At 56.6% G+C, this 18,353-nt stretch overlaps 1 protein-coding gene and 1 non-coding gene across 14 annotated transcripts; both read left to right on the plus strand.

Moving 5' to 3' along the window:
• The first annotated feature begins 618 nt into the window (after positions 1–618).
• Positions 619–722, plus strand: LOC111757075 (U6 spliceosomal RNA). The gene has a single exon (XR_002791456.1). It is a non-coding gene; the product is annotated as a U6 spliceosomal RNA (small nuclear RNA).
• Positions 723–5,811: 5,089 nt separating this feature from the next.
• Positions 5,812–18,344, plus strand: Mib2 (MIB E3 ubiquitin protein ligase 2). 13 transcript variants are annotated; one of them, XM_063235281.1, is made up of 21 exons: positions 6,222–6,274; positions 6,649–6,766; positions 7,736–7,882; positions 12,930–13,195; positions 13,276–13,447; positions 13,884–13,990; positions 14,072–14,266; positions 14,351–14,493; positions 14,582–14,689; positions 15,330–15,434; positions 15,505–15,667; positions 15,743–15,876; positions 15,955–16,103; positions 16,181–16,337; positions 16,421–16,581; positions 16,671–16,797; positions 16,879–17,112; positions 17,394–17,572; positions 17,663–17,844; positions 17,919–17,984; positions 18,061–18,344. In XM_063235281.1, the coding sequence occupies exons 4-21, from the start codon at positions 12,949–12,951 to the stop codon at positions 18,297–18,299; spliced, it is 2,868 nt and encodes a 955-aa protein (XP_063091351.1). In that variant the 5' UTR covers positions 6,222–6,274; positions 6,649–6,766; positions 7,736–7,882; positions 12,930–12,948; the 3' UTR covers positions 18,300–18,344. The 13 variants fall into 13 exon arrangements, 12 of the variants coding, with proteins under 12 accessions (XP_063091347.1, XP_063091346.1, XP_063091348.1 ...); XM_063235284.1 differs by having other exon boundaries at positions 6,223–6,274; positions 12,848–12,978; XM_063235277.1 differs by lacking the exon at positions 7,736–7,882 and having other exon boundaries at positions 5,818–6,274; positions 12,930–12,978; positions 14,594–14,689.
• The last annotated feature ends 9 nt before the right edge of the window (positions 18,345–18,353 follow it).

The following is an 18,353-nucleotide window of genomic DNA, read 5'->3' on the forward strand; positions in this document are numbered from 1 at the left end:
GTAATGCAGGTGACAGGTGTTTCAAGCCCCAGGACACGGGGTGTAAGAAGCAAGCTAGTTCAGCAAAGGGGTGTGAAATAGCCTCCAGGAATGTGGAGAGGTCTTGTGGACACCAACAACTCTGTTTCTAGTCTGTTTGAATCTGTACAGATTGTTTGTCCATACTTGTCCATTTGTCTGTTTGTGAACAGCTGTTCTTTTTATTTTGAGCTCAGCAATTTTCCTTTGTCCTTTTTCTTTTGCATTTATAGATCATTTAATCAAGGTTTGAGTTATAGAATTACAAAACATGCTTCTACCTGGGTTCCCAGTTAGTCAAAATGATGAAGTCAGTTGTGTAAATGTAATGTGCATTGTTGATTATCAGAACTTGAGAGTCTGGACAACTATTTAGAAGAAAACAAGAGACAACATGATAGACAGTGAAGATCTCTGGTGGTCTTGCTTTGAAATCCTTGTTTCTTAAAATTGTTTCCTTATGATGTTTTATTCTGTTCTGTTTAATTTTACTCTCTTTAAAGTAAAAAAAAAAAACTTGAGAGTCTCTCATTGTTGAAATATAATGTTAAATGTTATGATTGGAGTTTCCTTAAGAAAAATTATAAAGATGCTGAAACAGTGCTCGCTTGGGTAGCACACATGCTAAAACTGGAACAGTACAGAGATTAGCATGGCCCCTGCGCAAGGAGGACACACAAATTCGTGAAGCATTCCATATTTTTTTATTCATCAAAATAAAAAAAAAAACAATTAAAAATCCCTTGGGGTTGGGATTACTGGCCAGGACTTCAGCTGATGAATAAGAAAGTGGCCACCTGGTAATACTTACCAGCTGTTGTTCATTGATTGGAGGCTCCAATGAGCCCCCTAGCCTTATGGGAGACACCCCAACTAAAATTATATAAATATTGTAATACGTTCACATTGGTTGTTCTTAAAAGAAATAATACAAAGGTTTTTGATTTAAAAAATGCCCACACAAAGGTTTCCATATGGTTATGACAAATGATTGCTGTTAACCTCATGGTGTATTCATATATTCATGCTTCTAGATAAACAGGTCTTCAGAAAATGTAAAATAGGGATTATTTATGGTGATAAACTTTTGGTTCAGATTCAGACCTCTGCCTTCAACAAATGCTTATGAGATCTACATCCCCCTGAACGGCAATAACTTAGGTAAAATCTTTTATATATTAGATAGGGATGATTAACCAAAAAGGAGAAATTTGATATTGAAATGAAAATTCAAGTGTGTTACAAAATGTCATCATGGTTTTTATGCTATAACGTTGTATATGGTTTGATTTCTAATTTTCTATATAAAATATGTAACTGTTAATACTCTACAGGTATCCAAATGTTAAAACATTCATGGCTGTTAAAAATAATGGTTCTACTTTATGTTGTAAGATGTTTGATATTTAGATAAGCCGATAATGCCTCTACTGTATTGTACTGTTGTCAGTCTTTTCTTCTGGATGTTCAACAACTGAAGTTTGGAGACCAACAGTTAGAGAGACAGATGGGCTAAGGGGACAGCCAGTATTTTGGCCCCAGCCCTCCAACGTCAGTGAGGACCCAGGACATAAGGGAACCTCTGCTGCGTCATCCTATACTCCGTGAGTTCCTGGTCTTCTGACTAAGAAGACTGTGAGACCACAGAGGAAAGTATTCAATGTTGGGTGTGTGCCTAGGGAGAGTCACCAGGAGCAAAAATCTCCTAAGCTTTCACAGAAAGCAACTTGATCAAGCAATGGCCATGACTCCATCTGAACGGCTGACACTGACAGAAGAACAAAGAGGTGCTGGAGCTGGTTCTGAGGTTCCTGAGGAGACCTAAGTGACTTACTTAACTTGGTTAAGTAAGTTAACTTACCTTAACTTGGTCTTGAACATCCTGAAGAAGATGTACAACTACTAGAGGTCTATGAAACACTGCTAAAGTAATACGCTATAAAAGAAACTCAAGTCACTAATACCTTTTGGCAGTTGCCAGCTATGCTGGTGGCTGACTATTGTCACAGATGAATGCACTGCACAGGCTTTCAATTGCGGAATGCAGGGACTTAAAATCTTCGGACTGCACTTAAAATAAAAGATCTACAGAGCTTCCAACATAGCTCCTCCAGCTTCAACTGACCACCGTCCTGTGCAACAACAAAACCAAAGAGAAGGATATGTAGGGAGCTACTGAGGCTGGATGGGTCACACGTGTGGGGCTAAAGCAAGGCCAGCCCAGGAAAAACAGAGACCAAAACAAGCTATGTAAACAAGGTGTTCCAGCACCAAGGAGGCCTGGGGCCTCCCAAGCAATGGCTGCTGGGCACAGGGGCTGAAATTGACATCTTCTTTCCCAGTATATAAATAAAGGTGCTACAGTGGCTGGGCAGTTCCTTTCCTCCCATCAGGATGAGGGCTCCACCTGACCCCAGCTTTGTCTTTTTTTCTCATCCTCTCATGGTCCTTAACCCCCAGAACCTCAGGAGCCACATTGGGTCACAGCAGTGGTGCATACCTGTAATCACCTCTCAGGAGGCTGAGGCAGGAGAGTTGCTGTCTCAAAAAACAAACAAACAAACAAATAAAAAAAAAAACCCCAAAACTAAATACAATAAAAATGGTTTTTGAGACAAACTTGGGTTCAAACTTGCCAGTCTCCTAAAGTCCCGGAATTACAGGTATGTTGCCACCATTTTAATTTTATTTTTTGTCTTTCTCTTTTTTATCAGTACCAGGGATTGAACTCATGACCACACACTTGCAAGGCAGGCACTTATGCCACTGAGCTAAACCCTTAGCCCCCACCATTTTAATTTTTAAGACAAAGCCTTAGTCTGCAATCTAGGCTGGCATTCAATTCACTATGTAGCCCAGAATGGGCTTGAACTAGTGGTCTTTTTTTTTTTTTTTTTGGCTTTTTCATTTTTACCGGTACCAGGGATCGAACTCACGACTGCCTGCTTTCAAGGCAGGTGCTTATGCCGCTGAGCTAAATCCCCAGCCCCTGAACTAGTGGTCTTGCCTTAGCCTCCCAAGTGTTGAGATTATAGGCATGAGCCACCATGCCCAGCTGTTCCTAGCTTTTAAAAATTATTTTTAGTGGGGTTAGTGCCTGCCTGGCAAATGTGAGATCATGAGTTCAATCCTCAGTACCAAAGAAATTATTTTTTAAAAAATACTTATTTGTTGTGATGTAGCAGGATTCTGGCAGGGAGTGGAACACTGAGGTGGTGTTCATTTGTGCCAGCACCGGCTTCAGTGGGTTAATACCCTAAAGGCTGAGCACTGAACATAGTGGGGTTTTGCTTTCTGTACAACTTTTGTGTCTTTGTCTCCCATCAATGGACACACTACCACAATGCAGCCAGACTGGGTACAGTCTGTTACAATGCTAGGACCACACAAGGGGGCATTTGGGACCTAACTGGGCCAGGTGGTCTTTACTGGTTCTGAGGTTCCCCTGCCCACTGCATTCCTTGGGAAGGGTCCTGCCACAGTGAGAGAGGGCCTTGCTACGGAGCCCAAGCCGGTCTCAAATGCATGATCCCTGTGCCTCAGCTCCCAAATGCTGGGATCACAGGTATGCACCTCAATGCAGCCACAGTGGTTAGGGTTAGGGTTAGGCAAGAATCCCCCTTACCTGGGAGTGCCAAATCCAACTGGTTCTACACCAGGGCCTACCCTGGCCACCTCACCCACCTGCTATGGTCCCACCAGCCTACCCTTGGCATAGAGGCCTGGGCTCTGCAGGCCCAGGTGGCAGGGCTAAGGCTCTTGAGGTCTGCTCCCCACACTTCAAAGAACCTACTCACTCTCCCCTCTTGTGCGTATCCACAGGAGACCGTGGTGCCACCTCTCTCTTGCAGTTTCTCCTGACCCTTGACCCGTGATCTAGCTCTGGGCCACTGTGACAATGCTGCCCTCCCTCTACCAGCCTCCCTTCTGGGTGCCTGCTGGGAGGTCTGTGCACAGCCTGGGTGACTTCAAGCATGGAGCAGGCTGGTGACACAGCCTTCCTGTGCAGCATCTCCCTGGGCAATTCTTTTCCGACACATTTCTTTGGAACCATGCTGATTACACCAATTCCCCCAGGAAGCCAAAAGGAGGCTAGAATGGCCCCTAAAGCAGTAGGAAGAGAGCTCCCAAGTGACTACCCCAGTCTTTCCAAGATGGGACCCGTTGGGGTTCCAGACCTAGAAGCTGTTAGCATCCCGTGACTGACCCAAAGGACTAATTGGAGGCCTTTCACAGCGTGTCCCAGGGCACAGGGAAAGCAAGGGGATGTCCTGCATCTGTGCTAATGGGGCAAGGAATGGGGCTGAAGTAACAAGGCCCAAGGTGGCCAGGTTCCATGTGTTCAGCAATGTGTTTGCTCTTTGGGAGTCTGAGACAGCCCGAGTGGATCAGTGTCTGCAAATGTTCAAGATGGGGACAGTGGGGCAGCTTGGGGCCAGAGCGCTCAGGATCATTTCCCAGTTGGAACACACAACAGGGGAGGTCGGGGATGCTCAGACACGTACCCTTCAGGGCCCACCAGAGACCCACGGCAGCAAAGCAAGACATTAAATCGAGAGGAAGACGGCATTTCCAGGAAACAGGACCCCAGACAGGAGGAGGCAGTCCTGGGGCCACAGAGAAGAGCTCCCTGCAGAGCTGTGGCAGGCTGGGCAGTAGCTGATGTACGCTGGAGGTGTGGTGTCACATGGGGTGGTGAAGTTGGGAAGCAGGTTTACCGGACAGCTGGGGAGGCAACATGACCATGGGGCTGTGGATGGGAAGTTATCAGGCAGCAAAGTTCTCATGGAGTCTGTGGGGAAGTCCACGGAAAGGTCTAAAGCACAGAAAAGGGGAGGGCTACTGTTAGAACACAGTGCTCCCTGGGGAGAAAGGCCCTGGCTCGGTGTTTTACTATCTTTAGTCCGGTGGGAATTAAGACTGGGGGTGGGAGATGAGTGGCAGAGTGTCTGACTGCAGGGTAGGAGGCCCTGGCTTTCAATTCCACACCACAAAACCAAAACCAAACACAAAAAAGTACTGGCATGACTTAGATTTTAAAACAGACATCAAAAAATGTTGGATAGCTGGGCATGGTAGTGTACACCTGTGATCCCAGCACTTCAGGAGGCTGAGGCAGGAGGATCACTGGGTCTGAGGCCAACCTGGGCTACATAGTATAGAAATACAGAACGAGACTCTGTCTCAGATAAAAACATGCTGGATAAAAACATCCTAGCACCTTGGGAGGCTGAGGAAAAAGGATGTCAAGTTCGAGACCAGCCTAGGCAACTCAGACGTTGGATCAAAATTTAAAAAGAGTTGGAGACACAGTGCAGTCCTCAGACTCTGGGTTTAATCTCCAATACTGAAAAATAATGTTGGTTAAATCTGATGTGGTGGTGCACAGGTAGGAAGATCGCAAATCTGAGCACTTCCTGGTCAGCGATTCGGCAAGACCCCATCTATAAATAAAAAATAAAAATAAAAAGGGGAATAGCTCAGCGGGAAGAATCTGGTTTAACCATCAGCAGAGAGCAAAAAATTGGGCGTGTTCGCACACGCCTATCTCAGCTAAATGGAAATTTGAGGCAGAAACTCAAATTGGAGGTCAACCTGAGCAATTTTGCGAGAGCCTGTCTTAAATAAAAGTAAAACACAACAAAACAGAAGGTGCCTTTTTGCTGCTTCTGTTCCGAGCCGAATGTCACTCCTCTAGCTCCACGGCAACGGAAGGCGCTCCCAGGACTCCCGCGCAGGCGCAGAAGGGTTTCCCTAGGGGACGCGCGCTAGACCCGCCCCCTTAGGTGCGTTCATCTACCGGAGAGTCGCCGGTGCCCCTTCGTATCAGTGTTAGCTCGTCCAGTTCACCGCGGGGCGAAAGGTCCTCTCCTGGCCCCGTCCCCCAGTATATGGCCTTCTTTGGCAGAAGCGGATCAGATGCAAACAAAACGCCCCAAGCCGTACCGCCCACACTAGCCCACCAAAGTCGCTGTGCGGCGAACGCGACACGCGCGGGGTCTCCTGGGAGCTACCCGCCCCCACCTTGCGTCCAACGCAGGGGTTCCTGGGAGCTCCTCCTTTGCCCCCTGGCCGGGCTCCGCGAACTACAGCTCCCGGCAGGCAGTGCGGCGGCCCGGGACCCGGCCGGGGGTCGCGGCAGGCAGGCAGGCGGGCGGCGCTGTGGGCTCTGGCGCGGCGGGCGGCCTGGCCTGGTCCCTAAGCAGCCGGAGGGCCGGAGCCGCCGCTCACGCCGGAACAGTCGACTGACGACCGGGTACGGGCTCGGTGCTGCCCACTGACCCCCCGCCCGGGGCCGAGCGCTCAGGGGAACTCCGGGGGAAGTGGGGGCCGCGCCCGGGGCCACCCAGAGCCGGGGGCGGTGGCAGCAGACTGCGCGCTGAGGGCGGGGGCGGGCGCGGGCATCGGTGCGGCGGCTTCGTGTTCTCGCCTCTGGGCCGCCGTTCGTGCTCTGCGCGTCCGCAGCCTCGGCCGGGCTCTGCGCGAAGCCGTGACGTCTGCGTCCGCAGTCCCGGGCTGCCCGCGGCTGATGCAGGGTCCCGGCCTGCGAGCTCAAGGCGATACGGGGGTGGGACGTAGCGCTGCAGGTCGTGCTCTGTCGCAGGTGCAAACTGCGTCTCGGCTCCGCAGGTTTGGATCCCTCCGTGTTGGTGCAAAGCTTCGCAGGTCCAGACCAGTCCCTGGGGTCCAGGCGTCAGGGTTACAGCCCGAGCCTCAAGGCCGGCAGGGACCAAGGACGGCTGGAAAGGTGAGCGCTTGGCCGGCTGTGGCCTGCTAGCCGGCTGGCGTCTGGTGCGGTTACCCTGTGGATGCGGTTTGGTCCTGTGTCGGTGCCGCTGTCGCTGTGGCAAGGTTGTGTTTATATCTGAGTGTGCCTGTGTGTGGGTGGGGCTGCCAGAAACCATCAGAACCAATTGAGGAGAAAAACAGAGGTGCTAGACAGGCTCCTGATGGGCACCAGCCGGCTTAGCGGCTTAGCGGGACAGAGAAGCCCAGGTGCAGGAGCCCTGAAGAGCCTGGCTTTGCTGCGAAGATTGTTGGCTCCCCTTTCCATCCTGGCGTGTTGATCCAGATGCAACAAGTGTCTGAATGTTGCCCTCCTGCCGAAGGTCAGCCCAAGTGTTGAGGGGCAACCACTAACAGCTGTAACTAGATGGCCAGGATTAGCTATGATGGTGTGTTAGGCCGTTGGCTTTCTCCGCAGCAGGTGTCTTGATGGGTTCAAATCGGGCTCCCTGGCCTCTCTGCCTCACCCCATGCCCTAGTGGCTGGTCGCCATGGCACCCAGGATGCTCTCCTGCATCTTAGCATCTCTGTACAATGGCAGGGGCCTGTAATGAACCGTTTTGACCAGTCGACTCTGCCGCACACGATTTCAGCTTGGAAGTATCAGTGGGCACTGTTGGAGGTGATGGGAGTAAGACAGCCTGTGTCCAGTGCCATCTGCATCATGCAACTTTTTTCTGAATAAAAGCAGTCTGCAAACTTATGCTAAACATGATTTAATTTCTGTGTCTTTGTAAAGCTTTCTAATACAGTATTCACAAACAGGGATCAGTGTCTTCTGCACCTTCCTGGGACTTTTGTTCTCTTAAAGAGATGGATGATTCCTGTGGAAAGAGATATGTGTGGGCGGTGGCAGCCCCAATGGCCACTGTGTTATTGTGGCAGCAAATACTGAGTGTGTAAAACTGCCTTTAAAACCATTTTTCTCCAGACTGGTTCACTGGCTGCCTGCTCAGTTGTGTGTTGGCAATGGCTGCTAGCTTTCCACGGTAAATCTTGGTAGCTGAGCAAATTTGTGACCCGGGAAGTAAGAAGTAGATGCCTGGGATGCTGACTCCTGGGTGCTGTGTACTCTGAGGTGAGTTCTGATTTCTCTAAAGCACGTTTGCTGACCGTGTCCTTGTACTCCAATGGCCTCACAGTCTCTGCAGACATTCATAGCAAGCTGAGTGCCTCCAAGTGCTGGCCGGGGGCATGACTCCCAAACCCAGAGCAGTCTGCAGGTCTGGCATTCCTGGCAAAGGAAACAAGTTGGGAACCCTGCGAGTCAGTTTCCCCCTCAGATGGTGGCATGCATGCTGCAGTGTCCATTGCATGTTCAGAAGAGGGATGGCAGGGGATGGCTCAGCATCTGTTCTGTGGCTCGAGGTGAAGGCCAGCCACGTGTCTGGAGCTGGGATTGCTGCTGCTCAAAGCCCCTGCTGAGCCGGGCTGCGTTGCAGTTCCGCAAGGTCGTGGCTGTCCCCATGGGGCTTCAGCAGGTCAGCTTGAGGCCCTCGGCATCTCACTGTCCCGGGGCTCTGGCCCAGAGCTAGCCAAGTTTCAGGGTGCTCAGGACTCACAGGAACCTTCCGCTGTGCCACAGCTGGTAGGGTGAGGGCAGGAAGGTGGGAGCAGCACCTCTGCTCTTGAGGAAGGGCTGGTGTGTGGTGGTAGTCAGGAGGCTGAGGCAGGGCGAGTTCTGGGAGGAGTGGTGAAGTGTCCCTGGGTGCATCTTCCCTGGAGGGTCTGGGTGGCAGTCTTTCTCCAGGACAGGGCCCCGACACTTGACACTCACTGGGAATTCCTCTCCACAGTGTCCTGGGTGGTGCAGCCCCCATCTGAGGTCTGCAATGGAACCAGCCTGGGTGCCAAGTGCTGGGCTCTCCTAGATGTGCTCAGAGCCTAAGCACAGGAGCCTGTGGTTCGCCATGCTTGGTCTGCTCCAGCCCAGTTCTGGGCGAGCAGGTGCTTGTCCCTATGGCCTGAAGGGGACAGTGATGGCCAGGGAAACCCAATCCCTCTGTCAGCAAACTCCATTCCAAGATGGCCAGGCTGCCCGTGAGGCCTTGTGGCCCCTTGCTCTCTGTGAGTAGAGGAGGTGGCAGGGTCCCACCTGCCCTGCAGGTGAGATTTCCTGGCAGAGACAGTAGGCAGGTCCTCACTGGGGCACGTCCCTTACTTGTCTGGGTCTCAGGAAGGAGGGAGTCCGGAGGCTGAGAGCAGAGGATCTGCATGACAGATGGAAGGTGACTTGTAGTGATGTCCGGGTTTGGGGAAAACAGTGATAAAGAACAGGCCTGGGAGGGGAGTGCAGAGGAGCCAAGTCTTGGTCTCCTTGCATGTCCTAGGATGCTAAGTCCAGGTGGCCAGAAGCCCCTCACTGTCTGTCCCTTGATGACTATATAGTGGGGGACAGTGGAGAGCCATTGCTGGAGGCTCAGCTTGGGAGAGGAGCCTCAGCCAAGGCGATGCCATGCCAGGGGGCAGATGCTGCTTCTGACCCTGAGGACAGACACTGTGATCTGCTGGACAGGGGTACAGGAAGGAGGTGGCACAGAGCCTCCCCAGGTCGCAGGTACTGCTGAGGGCTGGACACGTGCTCACACATTCTGGTGCCTAGGGGAAGCTGTGGAGCAAGTGATGCCCTGAGCCTGTGTCCTGGGCTTGTCCAGGGCACCTTTCCTGGGGGAGTCTTGGGCATCGGGGTGCTCGTTCTAGGAGGAGTTCCTCCCCAAGTCCCAGTTTCTATACACTGACTCTGATGGGCTCCTTTCAGGGAGGAAGTGGTTGACTGATCGGGGCTGAAAGCTGTCTGGTTGTGCTGAGGATACCAGGCCACTGTTGGCTCCTGTCATGCTCATAGACGCCTCCTGCTGCCCTTTGTGCATGGGTTGTTGGCTGAGGACTGGTCTTGATGTCATTGAACCCTACTGCCACTTGTGCCATCCTCCCTTGGCCCTCTGGCTGTTCCTGTGTGGACTTGGGCTCATGCTTGGGGTGCCCTTCCATGTCATGCTGGAAAGACCTAGCAGGAGTGGCCAGCAGACCTCAGACCAGCAGTGGCAGGTGTGGCGGGGGTAGGGGGTTGAGGTTGGGCTGCCAGAGGATGTCCTGTTGGTGCAGGGTAGCCATTGCTGGCAGCACTTGGGTTTGCTCCCCAAGTCCTTGGTGTCGGTGCTGGGCTGGGTTCAGGGCATGGTGGTCAGTGCATCTCCGTCAGCAGGGCCTCCAGCTGGGGGCCTGTGCACTTGTATGGGTCTGTGGTTGCCTGCAAGGAGCCCTTCTCGTGCTATGCAGGAATGTTGGGGTGGAGGGGACCCTGCCAAGGTTCCTGGCAGGAAGGAGCAATGTGTGGATCTGCTCTGGGTGGGTTCAGTGCCACCACCATGCCAGCAAATCTGTGTTATAGCCTCAGCCTCTGCCTACAAGGAGCAAGAGCTGACAGAGCTGCCCTAGCTGGCAGTGCTGCAGGTCAGGCCTGGGAAGCCTTTGATTCTGTAAGGGAAGGCAGGGTCACCTCGCTAGCACAGCCCGTGGTGTGGTAAGGGCGGGTGTGGGGCTGGTGGCCAGCAGAACTGAGTCCTGTGTTGGCTGCGGCTGTGCTGCTCAGGTGGGTGTGGTGCCAGGCCGACGAGCACGCTGAGGCCTGTGCTCATCTGGGATCCCAGGGCTGTTTCCTCCTCTGCTGTGGGTTTCACTCGCTCAACCTGGCCATTGGGGTTGGCAGTGGCTGGCCAGGGTGCACATGGGATATCAAGTGACAGCCACAGTGGCTGGCCACACAGCCCTGCCCTCTGGGCTTGCTGCCAGGGTCAAAGGGAGCTGAGCAGCATTAAATGGGGGAGCCCTGGGATGCAGACAGGCACTAGGAAGGCAGAGCAGCCAGTTGCACCTGAGTACCCTGGCCTGCAGCATCCTTACCGAGAGCTCTGGCTGTGGCAGAATGGGCTCAACCTCTCTTGAGCAGAAGAGATGACCAGCCTGCCTGGTTTCAGGCCGTGGCACCACAGCTGAGCAGTGTCTCTAGAGCCCACCAAAGGAGGGGCTCTGAGAGCGTGGGCTTTTCACACGTGGGTGCCCACCTGTAGGCCCAGCTATGCAGCAGGCTGAGGCCAGAGCACAGGGTGGCCAGGTCCTGCGTGGGACAGGTAGGGTTGGGAATGCAGCTCAGTGTGAAGGCTCTGTGTCCAGTCCCAGTACTGACCAATAAATCAGTGAGTCTGTCTGTTGCTGAAGCAGCCCTGGCATTCTGGGTGTCTGGTGGGGTTGAGAGAAAGCAGAAGGCTGAGCTGGCTTCGAGATGCAGGCCTGGGAATCTGAGGAGTGCAGCCCAAGAGCGCAGTCCTGGGTAGTGCCCTGCGCTGGACACAGTGCCGCTTCTCACGCAGGCCTGGCTCTGGGCAGCCGCTGGGACTGAGCCTCTGTTGTGGCCGCAGCCTCCTGCCTGACTGTGGCTGTGAAGTGTGGCCCTGAACCAGGCCAGCCCAAGTGACAGGACCAGGGACCCTGGGGCAGGCCCAGCTGAAAGGTGACCAGGTGCTGGGTGTCCTGGGGCTGAGCAGAGCCCCAGCTGAAGCTGGCTGGGCCTCGGCCAGCTGGTGTAACCCCCCATCCTCACCCCTCCCCAGTCTCCAGCTGTGCCCTAGGCTGATCTCCTGCAGAGGCTGAGCCCATGTTCTGGGTCAGATTTTTAGGGTCATGCCCTGCCCAGGGCCCCTTCCCTAGGCACAGGACCTGTCAGTTAAATGAGAAGAGCAGAGGGGGCTCCCTGAGCCTCCTTTCTGTCTAGGTCTTGCCTTTTCAGTTATCTGTATATGCCAGGCATGGTGATGCACATCTGTAATCTTAGCATCTGAGAGGCTGAGGCAGGAGGATCACAAGTTCAAGTCCAGACTGGGCAACACAGGGTTAGCCCTAAGCTTAACATACTACTGCAAACAAAACAGAACACCAGCAGATACATTATTTTTTTTTCCTCTTAGAAACTCATTGTCAATGCAGATACATTCTTATTAACAAGACTTTGAGGTTGGTATACTATCAAGTGCTCAGCCTATAGGTCCCCCAGAGCAAGTGCCTGTGACTGTTACCATTGGTCAGCTCCAGAACACTCCAGAGCTGCTATCCTGTTTGCAAGCTACCATGAATGTAGTCACTATCTTGGGCTTGCTGCCCTTCAATGTCCATTTGTGTGCTCTGCCTCTGTGTATATAGCAAAGAGGATTTGTGCTCTGAGAAGGGGACTAAAAGGGGCTGAGGCAGGAGGATTGTAAGCTCAAGTCTGGCCTGGGTATCTCACAGACTTACTAAGACCCTGTTTCAAAATAAAAAATTCTGGGAGTTGGGCAAGATGGTACATGCCTGTAGCTCAGGAGGCTGAGACAGGAAGGCTGCCTGAAGCTCAAAGCCAGCCTGGTTCCATAGTGAGACCCTGTCTTAAAAAAAAAAAAAAAAAAAAAAGTGCACATACAAGCCACTGCAGAGCCCAGTTTTTCCTGGAGGACACATGCAAGAGCTTCTGAAGGTGGCATCCAGTGCTGAGCACTGTCCACAAGTGAGGCACAGGATGGTCCTGCCCACCGCGGTTAGGGCTCTCGAAGGGCTGTTTCTGGTCTCTTGCCCGCCTTGCCGCTTTGCCTGTATTTTCCCATCCCCTGGGTGCCTCGGCCTTCTGAGCAGGCCTCTGAGGGGCTGTGCTTCACTCAGCTGCACGCATCTCTTGGCTGCACAGAGAAGCAGTCTGTTTCCTCTAGGCACTGTGTCACTTTCAAACCACTGTCTTCAGTGCAAATCCAGCCACTTTTAAAGGGCAGGGCTGGGACTACAGCTAGTGGTGGAGCACTTATCTGGCCTATGCAGAGTCTGAGTTTCATGCCCTGGGTTCAGTAGTGAACAGAACCACAAAAAACCAAAGAAGTGCCCATTTGAGGATGTGCTAGCACCGCCCATGCCACTCCACTCCTCAGCCTGATGCCCCTTCTGGCTCCTAGTCTTGTGCTGGCCAAGCGCCTCCTTCCTGCCCTGTGTGCAGGTCCCTTTGGGTTTGTTTTCTGTGCTGCAGGCCCTGCTCCTTTCCCAGGACAGGCGTCCTGTGGGCTGACTATGGCCTCCCCAATGTCACTGGAGGGTGCTCTATGCCGCAGGTCCTGGCAGCTGCCCACCATGGACCCCGACCCCCAGGCTGGTGTGCAGGTGGGCATGCGTGTGGTGCGTGGCACAGACTGGAAGTGGGGCCAGCAGGACGGCGGCGAGGGTGGCGTGGGCACCGTGGTGGAGCTGGGCCGACACGGCAGCCCCTCGACGCCCGACCGCACTGTCGTGGTACAGTGGGACCAGGGCACCCGCACCAACTACAGAGCCGGTTACCAGGGCGCCCATGACCTGCTGCTCTATGACAACGCGCAGATTGGTGCGTGAGATGTGCAGGGCCGGTGGGGGGCATGGGGGCCCCGTGGCCCCCCCACTGACCCCATACCACCCTGCCCCCAGGTGTCCGGCACCCCAACATCATCTGTGACTGCTGTAAGAAACATGGGCTCCGCGGCATGCGTTGGAAGTGCCGCGTCTGCTTCGACTATGACCTCTGCACACAGTGCTACATGCACAATAAGCACGACCTCGCCCATGCCTTCGAGCGCTATGAGACTGCCCACTCGCGCCCGTGAGTTCCTTGTTCTCTGAGGGCCTTGCCATGCCCAGGGAGGGAAAGGGTGTCCTTCTGAGACGTTCTTGGGAAGGTCCAGGGTCACAGCCACTCCTGGAAGGCCACTGCGTCCCCAAGCAGGTCTCCAGGGCAGAGCACGGCCAGAGTCTCCCCTGCACAGCTGGAAGCTGGGGCTGCTTCTAGGAGAGCTCCAGATGGGCCCTGGGGGCAGCTCTGTGGCTACACGGGCAGAGCTGGCCACCAAAGCAGACATCCCGTGAGCGGCCTTGGGCAGGGGCTAGGAGAGGACCTTCTGCTGGCTGGATGGCACCCAGGGCCCTGTGTGGGGAGGGAAGTGTGTGCCTTGGTCTCAGCTGCCTGCTGGTGCCCTTGCTGACTGGGAGACAAAGGAGAGATGCCTGTCTCCTGTGGCTCAGGCCTGGCTTTCTTGCAGTGTTTTGCTGAGTCCTCGCCAGGGTCTCCCTCGCACCCCACTTAGAGGCATCTTCCAGGGAGCGAAGGTGGTTCGAGGCCCCGACTGGGAGTGGGGCGCCCAGGATGGTAAGTGGTAGCTGGGGCGGCGGGGGATCCATCTGGACCTAGGGTACTGTCATAGCCCCTCACAGGGCGCTGTCTCCCCAGGAGGGGAAGGGAAGCCAGGCCGTGTGGTAGACATCCGAGGTTGGGATGTGGAGACGGGTCGGAGTGTGGCCAGCGTGACCTGGGCAGACGGAACCACCAACGTGTACCGTGTGGGCCACAAGGGCAAGGTGGACCTCAAGTGTGTGGGTGAGGCAGCTGGCGGCTTCTACTACAAGGAGCACCTCCCAAGGCTTGGTAGGCGGAGCCCCCACTGCCCATCTGCCCCAGTCCAGCCCTGGCCCCTGGCCCTGCTGAGGCCTGGTCCACTACCCTCTGCAGGCAAACCGGCCGAGCTGCAGCGCAGGGTGAGTGCGGACGGCCAGCCCTTCCAGCGTGGGGACAAAGTGAAGTGTCTGCTAGACACAGACGTTCTGAGAGACATGCAAGAAGGCCATGGTGGCTGGAACCCCAGGATGGCGGAGGTGAGCCACCTGGCCCACCGAGCCCCGCGTGCCCTCCCCTCCCGAGCCCTGTGCCTGCCCCAGCCATAGCCTCCGTGACCCGCCACAGTTTGTCGGACAGACCGGCACCGTGCACCGCATCACAGACCGTGGGGACGTGCGTGTGCAGTTCAACCATGAGATCCGCTGGACCTTCCACCCTGGGGCGCTCACCAAGGTGCCTAGGGGGCTGGGCCAAGCCTCCTCTGGGTGCCTCCTCAGCTGGCGGGTGGCCAGGCAGGGCACTGGTGCCCCAGAAGCTGCAGATCTGCAGGGTGGGATGGGGCCTGGAGGAGGGGCAGGCGCCAGAGCTGGGGCTGGAGTGGGCAGCACAGCTGGCTGGCGGGACATGGGGCTGGGTGCATTTTCTGAGGTCACCCTGCAGCTGCAGCCAGGGCAGATTTGTGAGGCCAGGGTGGACTAGGAGGTGTGGGAAGCAGGACTGGGGGTGGCAGGCAGTGGAGGGGTGTTCAGGATGCAGAGCTGGGGCCTTTCTGGGTGGGAGTGCAGGTCAGGCAGCACAGTGGCAGCTCTGCTTTCTGCCATGCCCCCCTCCCCCTGCACCCTGTTCTGGCTGTCATCCCAGACTGTTCTTAGAGGTGACTTGTATCTGATGCAGATTCTGCTGCCCAGCTGCCTTGGCTGCCACCCCTGTGAGGGGCTGTACCACCCGGGGCTGCGTCAGTCACCCGGGCCCCTTGTCTAGGCCCTCCACTGGTCCTTGGGGTACTGGTCCTGCGTGGCTCCTCGGGTGCCCTTCACATTGCTGAGCAGCCACCTGTGGTGGGGGGACCCGCTTACCTCTCTCTGTTACCTAGCACAACTCCTTCTGGGTGGGCGATGTGGTCCGCGTCATCGATGACCTTGACGCTGTGAAACGGCTGCAGGCTGGGCACGGCGAGTGGACAGATGACATGGCTCCTGTGAGTCCCTTATCCTGCTGCTGACCCTCCCACCCTAGCAGACCTGCCGTGACCCTGCCTCTCCCCACAGGCCCTGGGCCGGGTCGGCAAAGTGGTGAAGGTGTTTGGTGACGGCAACCTGCGAGTGGCAGTTGATGGCCAGTGGTGGACATTCAGCCCCTCTTGTCTGGTGGCCTACCGGCCTGAGGAGGACGCCAACCTGGATGTAGCTGAGCGTGCCAGGGAGAACAAAAGTGTGCACCAGCCCTGGTGGGTGGCCATCAGGGGCCAGGGTGGTCCTGTCCAGCGCTGACTCTGCTTGTCCCCAGGCTCACTGAGCGTGGCCCTGGACAAGCTGCGGGCCCAGAAGAGTGACCTCGAGCACCCTGGGCGGCTGGTGGTGGAGGCCGCGCTGGGTAACGTGACGCGGGCAGTGGAACTGCTGCGGAGGCACCCAGAGCAGGCATGTTCCATCCTGCCTGCCCCCAGGGCCAGTGGGGTGCCAGACAGAGCCTTGGACTCACACTGGCTCCCCTGACAGGTGGACACCAGGAACCAGGGCAGGACCGCCCTGCAGGTGGCCACATACCTGGGACAGGTGGAGCTGGTGCGCCGGCTGCTGCAGGCACGGGCAGGCATGGACCTGCCAGACGAGGAGGGCAATACTGCACTGCATTATGCAGCCCTGGGGTGAGCCCCGGTGAGGGGGGGCAGGGGCTGAGCCTGTGGCCCAGCCTGCAGCACCGTGTCCTTTCTTCCATTGCCAGGAACCAGCCTGAGGCTGCCAAAGTGCTCCTGAGTGCAGGCTGTGGGGCCAATGCGCTCAATGGCGCCCGGAGCACGGCCTTGCACGTGGCAGTGCAGAGGGGCTTCCTGGAGGTGGTGCAGGTCCTATGTGAGTGTGGCTGTGACGTCAACCTGCCTGTGAGTGTGGATTCCTGGGTGCCCTGCCCTTCATGGACCACATCGGACAGTGCCTTGGGCTGACCAGGGGCTCCCCGATGCAGGACACCCATGCAGACACGCCCTTGCACTCAGCCATCTCAGCCGGCCCTGGCGCCAGTGGCATCGTAGAGGTCCTCACAGAGGTGCCAGGCATTAACATTACTGCCACCAACAGCCAGGGCTTCACGCTACTTCATCACGCATCCCTCAAGGGCCACACGCTGTGAGTTGGGGCAGGCACCCTTGTCGGTAGCCAGCCTGGGCCGCAGTGGCAGCAGCGCCGGGCCCACACAGACCTCTGTGCTCCCACAGAGCCGTCCGGAAGATTCTGCTGCGGGCTCGGCAGCTGGTAGATGCCAAGAAAGAGGATGGCTTCACAGCCCTGCATCTGGCTGCCCTGAACAACCACCAAGAGGTGGCCCAGATCCTGATCCAGGAGGTCAGTGCAGGTGCCTCCTCCCCAGGGATGGCAGCTGGGCCAGGGTGGGGGGACTGGGCTGAGCCTGCACCCCCTCCCCAGGGCCGCTGCGATGTCAATGCTCGCAACCGCAAACTCCAGTCCCCGCTGCACCTGGCGGTGCAGCAAGGCCACGTGGGGCTGGTGCCGCTGCTGGTGGATGCTGGTTGTAGTGTCAACACAGAGGACGAGGAGGGGGACACAGCCCTGCACGTGGCACTGCAGCGTCATCAACTGTTGCCCTTGGTGGCTGACAGGGCTGGGGGGGACCCAGGGCCCTTGCAGCTGCTGTCCAGGGTGAGGAAGTGAGGAGTGGGAGTGGAGAGGCGGGCCTGAGGCTCTGTCCATGCTGTGGTGATGCCCGAGGGTGGCCAGGCTTTCCAGGAGGGGCAGCAAGGGAGATGGGTTTTCCAGGGTTGTCCTCATGACCCTCACCAGCATGGTTGTTGGGGCCTCCAGCCTGCCCCCCTTTCAGCGGCCTCACACAGCAAGGCGGGGTACCTGCGGCTTTTTCCCAAAAGCAGGAGCCCTGCTCTGCCTGCCCGCGCCCCCTCACAGGCTCCTGTCCTGCGGCCCAGCTGCAGGCCTTGGGGCTCCCAGGCAGCACAGAGCTGACGGTGGGTGCCGCGATCGCCTGCTTCCTGGCGCTGGAGGGCGCCGATGTGAGTTACTCCAACCACCGAGGCCGGAGCCCCCTGGACTTGGCCACAGAGGCCCGCGTGCTCAAGGTGCTGCAGGGTTGTGCGCAGCGCTTCCGGTGAGCACCTGCCCGGGGCCAGGTAGGAGGGGCCAGGTAGCAGGGCGCGGCGGCTTCTCAGGGCCCTTTCAAGCCCTTTCCTGATTCCAGAGAGCTGCAGGGGGGCGGAGGTGGCCTGGCCGTGGGCCCCAGGCTAGCGCGCAGCACCCCGAACACCGTGACGAATCTGCACGTGGCCGCCGCGGGGCCCGAGGCCGCTGAGTGCCTGGTGTGCTCCGAGCTGGCGCCGCTTGTCCTGTTCTCTCCGTGCCAGCACCGCATGGTGTGCGAAGGTGAGTGCGAAGCCCGGGGTGCGGGGGCCTGGAGACTTGGCCTGCATGCAGCCAACTTGCCGCTATTCCTGCAGAGTGTGCGCGCAGGATGAAGAAGTGTATCCGGTGCCAGGTGGCCATCAGCAAGAAGCTGCGCCCAGGTGGGCAACAGGTTAAGGGGCGGCGTGGGGGGCGCGCCCCGCCCTGCCCCGCTGACCCCCACTTCCCATCCTGCAGATGGCTCAGAGGTGGCAGGTGCCACGCCCGCGCCTGGCCCTCCGCGGCAGCTAGTGGAGGAGCTGCAGAGCCGCTACCGGCAGATGGAGGAGCGAATCACCTGCCCTATCTGCATCGACAGCCACATCCGCCTCGTGTTCCAGTGCGGCCACGGCGCGTGCGCACCCTGTGGTGCGGCGCTCAGCGCTTGCCCCATCTGCCGCCAGCCCATCCGTGACCGCATCCAGATCTTCGTCTGAGGGCCCCGCGCGCCCCCGTTTTATAAAGAGATTCTCGGACCCTGCCGCCTGTCG

This window comes from Cavia porcellus, unplaced genomic scaffold (genome assembly GCF_034190915.1).
Source record: "Cavia porcellus strain 051 isolate PalLab524CR breed Dunkin Hartley unplaced genomic scaffold, mCavPor4.1 scaffold_25, whole genome shotgun sequence".
Classification (NCBI taxonomy): domain Eukaryota; kingdom Metazoa; phylum Chordata; class Mammalia; order Rodentia; family Caviidae; genus Cavia; species Cavia porcellus.